The sequence below is a fragment of the Myotis davidii genome, unplaced genomic scaffold (assembly GCF_000327345.1).
Source record: "Myotis davidii unplaced genomic scaffold, ASM32734v1 scaffold394, whole genome shotgun sequence".
In the NCBI taxonomy this organism is placed as follows: Eukaryota; Metazoa; Chordata; class Mammalia; order Chiroptera; family Vespertilionidae; genus Myotis; species Myotis davidii.
Window position 1 is genome coordinate 1,526,428 of NW_006287548.1, and position 9,994 is coordinate 1,536,421.

The 9,994-nt window shown below is 40.9% G+C and overlaps 1 protein-coding gene across 1 annotated transcript in view; it reads left to right on the top strand.

Moving 5' to 3' along the window:
* The window catches only part of PARD3B (par-3 family cell polarity regulator beta), an 838,084-nt gene that overhangs the window by 262,192 nt on the left and 565,898 nt on the right, over positions 1-9,994 (top strand). The window contains exon 3 of the mRNA XM_006759450.2: positions 1,193-1,364. Coding sequence (XP_006759513.1) covers positions 1,193-1,364 — 172 coding nt within the window. The remainder of the gene's footprint in view (positions 1-1,192; positions 1,365-9,994) is intronic.

The window sequence follows — 9,994 nt, forward strand, 5'->3', positions numbered from 1 at the left end:
TGGATTTTCCAATTAAACAAGTCTCCATACTGGAAATGAGTAGTCAATTATGAAAATCATTTTTGAATAGCCAATTTACATATCCCTAATTGTATTCATTTCTTCTGAAAGATTGAACTTGGAATGTATGATGTTCTGATTGGTTACCCCTGAGCTTGTGTCATTAATACTATCTCCAACAAGGTTCCCCTATGAATAGGGCTTTGAGTGTTTTCCCTCAATAAATGTTTGAATCATAAGTAGGTTTGTTTTATTTAATGAATGAAAAATACATAGAGATTTACTAGCGGTTTTCAAATTTACACACACACTGCACTTTTCCTGGTCTGACGGGGCATCCTTGAGCTGCCCTCATGTTGAGACTTTTCCACATCAGTGATAAGGGGCATCGGAGGTTCCTGATGGTGGTGCTGTCCGCTGGCCAAAAATGCAGTCTCAGCCGGGTTGCCTCACTTTTTACACAGCAATGTTTGCACAATGAATGGAATATTTTATGATATTTTGCCCTTTATGAAAAATGACTTGGAAATTGACAAACATTTTTATATTTATGACAAGAAGCATAGGTCTCCCGTGAAATAAAATTGAGATGAAGATGGGAATAATTAGGTTAAAGTTCTGATGCTTATTCTCATTGAAATTGAAATTCATTGGGCTTAGACCAGTCAACATAGATCAATCATGTGGGAAAAGAACAAACCTAAAGGCATGTATGAAAATGGGTTATCTGTGTATGTGCACAAGGTAAATATAAATTCTGTGTAAATATTCACATTTTGTCAGTTTATTATGATTGTGTCTAAAAGGAAAGATGTAATTATGGAATTCATCACATCTACTGTTCTATTTCTGCATGTTCAACTTTTATGTTTTTGGAACAACTCTTAGAAGCGACATTGGAGTCCTTTCTGGCTTATTAGAAAAGGGGAGGGGAGGGGGCGACCATTTCATTCCTTCGAGAGAGATAACCAAAGTTGGTTCTCTATTACAGGACATGTACACTGTTCATTATTTCCTGGCCATGGTGCTTTTAGACATAATACTGAATTAAAAGTTGTGGGTACAATCACATTAACATTGTAAGTTTTCAGAGGCCATTTTTATTGAAACCAAAGATCACAGCTAGAGACAGTCTCCAGGTGATGTGTGTGTCCAATGAAGCACTAATTGGTGTTGCTGGGTTTGTTTGTAGCTGATTGCCGTGTTTGACGAACAAGAACCACTCCACAAGATCGAGAGCCCCGGAGGAAACCCAGCAGGCCGCCAGAGCCCAGATGCCTTCGAGACTGAAGTGGCTGCCCAACTGGCTGCCTTTAAACCAGTTGGTGGGGAAATTGAAGTAACCCCTTCTGCTCTGAAACTAGGTATGTGTATTTTCTGTGGTGTGCTTTTCACCTGGTTGATATATATCCCCTTGCTGACTAGGAGTTGCTCCTACTTTGTGACTTACCTTGTTAGTTATCTTTCTTTAAAAAATACAAACTGGTTTCTTCTCTATATTATTATTATTGTTTTTTACATAGCTCCTTACAGTTGTTGAGGCTCAGGGAAGTGGATAGCATTTTTTTCTTGAATGGCAGGTGAATCGGAATCAGAATCTGAACTGTGTGCCCTTGCAGTATCATAAGGGAGAGATTGGAATGCACGTGATAAGGTTCATCCATAGCCTATGAGAATCATTTTTTTTAAGTCCCTGAAAACATCATTTGGAATAAGCTAAGCTTGATCAAGAAATCTGCTCTAGCCAGAACAGGTTTGGCTCAGTGGATAGAGCATCGGCCTGCAGACTCAAGGGTCCCAGGTTCGATTCCGGTCAAGGGCATGTACCTTGGTTGCGGGCACATCCCCAGTGGGGGGCGTGCAGGAGGCAGCTGATCAATGTTTCTCTCTCACCGATGTTTCTGGCTCTCTATCCCTCTCCCTTCCTCTCTGTAAAAAATCAATAAAATATATTTTTTTTAAAAAAAGAAATCTGCTCTAGGAATAAAGGTCACGTCTGTTTTTGCCACCTTTTTCTCCCCAAACTGCATATCTCAGAGTTTTGGGCAAACATTTTGAAGTTAGTTTCTTAATTCTGCCCTACTGGTTTATTAAAACAAGAGCAACTGACCCAGTGAGTGCTCTCAGAATTCTTCTTTTGTTATATTTGTTTTAAAGGTGTGGATAGAAGGAGAAAATAAACATTCTTCTCAAGTTTCAGTGAAATGACAATTGTGAGAGACATTATATGTCAGTGTTTGGCGATACCTCTTAGAGATAAATTTAGGTCAGTTTAACAGCATGAAGTTTCTACAAAGTTCAATATTTTGGTACTTAAAACAGTTTTTCATTCCTATTGAATGTATGCAGACATTTTGAGACAGCTCTGAGCACCTGTTATAGGTTAATTCTCAAGCTAGAACAGGGGCTTTTTTCACTTTGCCTTTTAAAGCAAAGCATATGCTTAAAGTTGTAAAAACTGTACATAGTACTAGTTTTTCACATTTGAAACAAAGTGTATACTGTCAAGTTTCCTTTACACACGACCATTCTGAGTATCTGTCCTTTGCACTCATTTTCTGGGAAGCATCTGCAGTGCCCCTTTTAGAAGAACCAGGTGGATATTAGTGATCTATGATCTGTACTAGTATAGGCTTCATAATGTTCCTCTGTTTGTTGGAATGCAAGCGAGAGAAGCAGTCTGCTGGAACCCGGACATTGGGCGGCTTCATCGCAGCTTCTCTTCATGGGAAGCCAGGTTTGTGGCTTCAACAACTTCACAGCCCTGTCGTTCATTTGCATAATGGATGCCTTTTTATCCATTATGCAAATGAGATTGGGAGGAAAATTAGGCAATAAGGGAAGACGAAAGGGGAAAATTGCCTTTGCTTGTTTTAATATTCCATTTATAAGCGAGCACTTTGGTCTTCAAAAGGCCAAACCTCCGAGTGCTCGTGTCTGGGAATTTGTTTTATCTTTCTTGTGCGCATCCTCAGAGAAAACGTTTGTTTTTCTTCAGATTTTTCATAGTTTCTTTTGTTGAACCATCTGAGCAACATAACATTGAATGCGGGAAGAGAAGGAAGCTGAGGTTTCTCTTCCTTGCAAGTGGACTTTCTACTCTTCCAATACTGATTTTTGGTAAGACAGAGATAGGAAATAAGATTCATTAATGGTGACCACCCAACAACCACTAAGCTTAAGACCATGCATGGATCATTCTAAGTCCTTTACTCATAACAACTCACTTAAGCATCATCATACTTAGTTGGGTTCCATTATTCCCTTTATTTAAGGGATAAGGCAGGCACAGGGCAGTTCAGTAACTCATCAAAAATCACAGAACTATTAGGTGTCAAGGCCAGGATTTGACACTGGCTCCAGTCTTAGGAACAATTTGGCTATGTGCCTCTTATATGCTATTGTAAAAAAAATAAAGGATAAAATAATTGATTTCATTTTTCTGGGATTTACTTTGTGACTACATATGAAAACCCTGCAAATGCTAACTTGTTGGCTTCAAGTCCCATTCCCCCTCGTGCTGAGGGTTCAAGGGTGAGATGAGCTCATTGTTAGGTGACCGATCAGTGTGCCTCCCAGAGAATGGGTCTGAAATCATGGCATCGTCTCCAGCTCCTCCTTTTCCGTCCCACCATCGCCACTTTCTCCAGCCGTCATGTCCACACCGTTGCAGCAACCCAGACCTTTATCATTAATCAGATGCTTGCAAGGCCTCCATCTGACCCCTTTCTGGACAGTGCTGCTTTCTCCAAGCCCTGCTCTGCCAGCGCCGCCTTCCTAAGTCCCAAACCGGATTATATGGCCCAGGCTTAACCACTTCCAGCGGCGTCCTACTGCGTGTTCAACCGTGCCCAAACTCATTAGTAAGCTGATGCAGGTGGCTCCTCAGAATTCGCTGGAGAATTTGGGCAGAGATGAACAATGATAAAATCATCCCTTATCTACCCTCAGCATCCCATCAGATTGAGTACTTTTCATATCTTGAACGTTAAAAGCAAAGAAAAGGCCTATGTATGTAGTTTCTCTGACAAATGGAAGAAGGAAGCAACACAGCCAGCTTTGGTGTTTTCCAGTTTTGTTTTGGTTTTGTTGCCTCAGGGCAGGATGTGGTCATACATTGGGCAGGCGTCATCTCAGGATGGAGGGATGTGCATGGCAGCAGCCCATAGCCGTGGCTCCTCCCAGGGCTGTGCTGCCAGACCCCCCAGAGATCCTGTTTACATGTAGAGTGGGAGGGGAGGTTGGAGAAGCAGCAGCATTTGTGTCCCAGCGATTCATCATAACATTGTGCACATAAAATACCAAACACAGAGCCCAGCCCGGCTCCCTGCTCAGCTCCCCGAGGCCATTGGAACTGGCCCTGCTTGTCATGGGACTCAGACGCCCTCCCAGGCTGGTGCAGCAAAAACAAGCGCTTATTCTCAGTTTTTTTCTTTCTTGAGACCCTTCGGGAAGCCAGGGAATTTAATCCTCCCCAGCTCTCCTGCTTGTCTCACTTAAGGAGACACAATTTAACATGTTAGGAATCAAGACATCTTTATGATTGGGCCATATTAATCACCAAAAATTTTGACTGATATTGGGGGTTAAAATATACTCAAAGTTCAGTATAATTTTCATATCTCTTTTTCCAACACAAGGTAATCAACAAGTATTCTGTTAAAAACCAACCACCTTCCCTACTATGGCCCCTGCTGTTCTTTTTATATCTTCCAAGATGAAATATTTATGCACAGAATATGCAGAAAGTTCATACTCACAGGTTTCTCATGACTTGGCTACTTCCTCTACCCACTTTTTTTCCGGGCCACACCCGACAGTCACCTTCACATGCAGCCACTATGAAACACTTACCAGGGCCCCAATTGTCACTTGTTTTCAAACCTCTATGCCTTATAGGTACTGTTCCCTTTAGCTCAGGGGTGGGCAAACTTTTTGACTCGAGGGCCACAATTGGTTCTTAATCTTTACTGGAGGGCCGGAACAAAAGCATGGATGGAGTGTTTGTGTGAACTAATATAAATTCAAAGTAAACATCATTACATAAAAGGGTACGGTCTTTTTTTTCAATAGTTTTATTCATTTCAAACGGGCCGGATCCGGCCCACGGGCCGTAGTTTGCCCACGGCTGCTTAGCTGCTCACCCCTTTGGCCTCTTGTCTAGTTGGTGAACATATGCACCCTTTAAGCTCAAGCTCAAATATTAACCTTGGTTTTGATGCCTTGTCCAAATCTTCAAGACAGTACAGTAGATGTACAATAAATAAATGTCTTAATTCCTTATTCAACAATAAAGTGGTACAAAATGCATTGAAGAAATGTTCCACCCGCCTAAAAAGGTTTATAGTTTTATGCCCTATAAGCTAATGGGGTATATATTTTTAATTTGTAAGAAGAGTTTTAAATCAAGTGGACAACCACACAATTCCAACTTCATTCATCTAAATAATTTCCTACCATTTATTTTCTAATGGATTTTCTAATGTAACGCTAAATGAGTAAGTCCTGACTCAGCCCTAACTAGCAAATCATTGGAACACTTAAAGATTCTAAGTTTTTAAAATTATTTGATGCTTTTACTGTATAGCCTAGAGATCGCTAAATAGCCTATTTAAAAGAAGAGACATGGTGGAACAAACACCAGGTGAAACAGCAAAGAATCAGATTCACAGAGGCCATCTGCACTTTAAAATTACCTCGTTCAGAAATTGTCCAAGCCTTCTTTATGGAACCAATGTGACTTTTTGACATGTTTCAGGATTTCAACATATATTTGATTCTAGTTAATTAACAAATAGCATTTATTGAGCACTTAAGTTCTGCAAGCTATTCTAATTTACTTATGTTTACTTATTGTCCAAATAGGATTGGTTGTGCTTGCAGGGAAGGCAGCAGAAAATCCCATGTTTTCTACAATTCCTACAGCAAAGAAACCCACCACCAACAAAAGAATTGTTAGCACCCCTTAGAACAACCTTTATGAAATGCTCGTCTAGAAATAGCCAGTTCCATAGATTTTCATAATCAGCAATTGTCTAGCTCAGTGGTTCTCAACCTTCCTAATGCCGTGACCCTTTAATACAGTTCCTCATGTTGTGGTGACCCCCAGCCCTACAATTCTTTTCATTGCTACTTCATAACTGTAATTTTTCTACTGTTATGAAGCGTAATGTAAATATCTGATATGCAGGATGTATTTTCATTGTTACAAATTGAACATAATTAAAGCATAGTGATTAATCACAAAAACAATATGTAATTATATTTGTGTTTTCCGATGGTCTTAGGCGACCCCTGTGAAAGGGTCATTTGACTTCCAAAGGGGTCGCGACCCACAGGTTGAGAACCGCTGGTCTAGACAATTGTCATTACCTTACAATGAGGGGGAAAAAAAGACAAAAGCTTAGAGAGAGTGTGTGCTTTAATATCATATAACTATTTGGTTAAAGAACTAGAGTTGGGACCTTCACCTCTTGGCTTCTAGTACAATGCTCTTTCAATTACATGACATTTTTGGGGTTAATTGTAGATTTCAGTTATCCATGACTTTTAATACTGTATGTGAAAAAGTAGCACCTCATATCTTTTGGAATTGAGATAGAGTGCAAAGTAAGAAATACATATTATGAATAGCTGCAGATCACCAGCTAATAAGGGAATAAAGGCTAGAAAATTAAGATGGAGAACATTTTGTTAAAACCTTCTTTAGGTTTCAGAAATGAATCTGCTCCTGTCTTCTCATCCCATGAGTTTATGCACACACGTGTGTGCATGTATGTGTATGCGCGTTTGGGGGGAACTTGCGCCAAAAGCATTATGCTAATGGGATCCCTAGGTGACTTTTCCTGTCCTATGGATACTGTTGTACTCTTTTTGACATTTCGACTGCCTTCATGTAGGACCTCCTGTAAATAAGGTAGAATAGCGAGGGCGATTACTTTGCAGTTCGGAAGAATATGCTCTTGAGCCTTTCCTCCAGGAGTTCCTGTGCCGCCTTTATGACCTCGTACTGTTCTCCAGAAGACCTCCGAGCCCAAGTTTGGCCCAATCCTTGTGAACCAATGATAGGGAGCTGGTTCCCAACTCCACAGATTTTCATCTAGCTGTGTTCCCACACAAGTCATTTAACCTATATCCACCAGGACCACCCTTTTCCAACACCAGCCCCCCAAAGTGGATGCATCTGGCATTTCATAGGAATAGATATTCTTTTTTTAAAAGATATTTTTATTGATTTCGGAGAGGGAGAGAGAGATGGAAACATCAATGATGAGAGAGAATCATTGATCAGCTACCTCCTGCTCACCCCCCACTGGGGATCAAGCCCGCAACCCAAACATGTGCCCTTGACTGGAATCGAACCCGGGACCTTCCAGTCCACAATCCAACTCTCTGTCCACTGAGCCAAACCAGCTAGGGCTGGGTATTCTTATCTGAGACCATCCAAGTCACTTCCTGATGTGTCACTGCCACATGTCAGAGGACCACTGTTTTCTCATCTATAGCATGAGCCTTTCTTGCTCTTATGGGCGATCACTGTCCCCTGAGAATTTCATTAATGCCCAGCTAAAGTTGAATCTGACTCAGTTGTCCTCCCCCGGCCCCAGTTAATTAGTAGTTTTAGTTTAGACAAGTTGATCATTTTTCTAAGGACTTCTTGACTGAACTTTGCCATGTTGGGTTCAGGCTTCCATGAGAAAATATTTCTTTAGTTATAATTATTTTGGCAATTTAATTCAAACAGTGTGTCAGGATACAGAGTCCTTTCAACGTGGTTGTTGCCACTCTTGTGATCTCTATTACCCAGATATGAAGCCATCCGATTAAAGTCGGGAGTTGCAATGGCATTAGCTTTGCTCCCCTCTCGTGTGTTAAACTTTGAAGATGAGCTACTTTATATTTGAAAGTGGTTCTTGTTTCTGCGACTTGAAAGCTGGAAGGTGCCTCAGATGCTTTATTGTTTCCATGTGTGTTTGTGCTGCTTCAGAACTGACATGGAAATTATGCCTGTGTGTTTGTTATCATTATTTTCAAAACACTGAGTTCTTTGCTCTCTGTTTTCAGTAGTTCTCAGAAAACGTTGTATAGCCATCGATGAGTGTTGGGACTCGTGACTGTTTTCTTCCGAATTCGACAATTTACTGCATAAGGGAAGCATATGGGAACATTTGTCTGAGTTTTTTAACGAAACCAAATCCCTTCATGGCACTGATCTTCAGGAAAAAATAAAGAAGGGGGAAGTTTATTCCTTTAATTAGGCTGCAGCATGTAAGTAGCTGCTGTGCCCATAATGGGAGTTTAAGTATTGGCATCTGATCCTAGACAAACACGCTCACACCACACACATAGCAGAACTGACGCTCAGGGCTGGGCTGGGCTGGGCTGCTGCCGGAGCCTTTGAATTCCTACTACAAAGCGCACAAGCATGTGAGCGTTCCTTATTGCTGGGAGCGCTCGGCTGTGGGCTGTGCAACTCGGAGTTGAAATTACCAGGGGACTGAGGTCATTTGCTTGGATGGATCCATAAGTCATAATTTGGTCATTGAGTTTCATCCTATTTGTTTTCCTGTTGTGGCTGATTATTCAAAAGTTAACAGCTAGCTATGGCATAGCATTTCGCTCTTTCCTTTTTCTTCCCCGGGAGCCTGGCATTTTTTCCATGCAGGCTTAGATGAATGATGTTGTAATTAGCTATGGTAACCTTACCAGGCTATCATCCATCAGTCATAGCCATCCAGTCAACAAAGTGTGTGCATATTTTCTGGTGTGGCGGTAACTAAAGCAGGACCGAGGAGGCCAGAGCATCACTCACCCATTTCTGGCATCGTTCTTCTTTTGTGATGGCGGTATCGGATTTTATTTTAGTTTGTTTTCAGAATAGGTGAAATGTTGCCTGGGGAAGGGGGAGAGATGGATCAGGTTATGCACTGAATATTTTTTTTATTTTAATACTCTGGAAAAGGGCCTAAGATTCTTGGTTAAATGAAAGAATAGAATCAATACCTAAAGACAAGCAACTCCTAACGAGTAGCAAAGGGAATTACCACACAGGAGTAGTTTTTGTTTGTGTGAGCTACATGCAAATGTGAATGAGCATTCAAAGAAGATTTTCAATATACCTGGCATGGCCTCCTCTAAGTAATTTGGATCATGGTGGATGCATGCAGACTTCCTAGACAGGCAGTTACTTCACAACATTGTGTGAAAATAAGATGACTTTTGCTTGAAAATATCATATATTCTTATGAGTGTCTTTTAAATGAGATATTATTTATTAAGTTATAGAACGTTAAGCAAGAAAAATAACAAAGGGTCATTTTCTTAATAGAACTACATTTTCCTTTGTCTTTTTCCTATCAGGTTTCTTTGTATTTTAGTCTTAATTCAGTTTATTTTCTGCTGCCTCATTCAGTTCTTCTTTTGTCTCTTTTCCTTCATTTTGCATACTTGTATCTAACGGCTCAATGTAGTAACTAAATTGTTACTAAGTTGGTTGCACTCTAATAAAAAAGTATTAAAGGGAATTTGCCTTTAGCCATTTACCCCCAAAATGTAAGATAGGATATAAAAAACCAAGCTTTCATTCTTGTCCTTTTCCAGCTGTATTTTCTAAGTTGATTATATGAACTCAAGAAAAAAACCCAAAACAACCCCCACACAAAACACAGCGAGTTCCCCATCTCCACTTCGGCCTGTTGCCGATGCCGGACCCACACTGAGCCAGAGTCCGCAGATCCGTCATAAACAAGCAGCAGGAAAGGTCACCTTCCTACTGCTCACTTGCTACTAGACCCCTGGGTTTTCGAGCCTCTTGGCAGATTGCTTTTAATAGTAAGTCCAGGGAAGCCGTGCTGGCGGAGGCCGAGTCCCTGAGTGGGAAAATGTTTTCAGCCATGCAGTCACAGCCAGCTGCTTGTAGTTACCTGGACCACAGATAAAATGACTTGCAGTTTGTCCTTGTAATAAAAGAGAAGAAAGACCCCCCCCCCCCAAC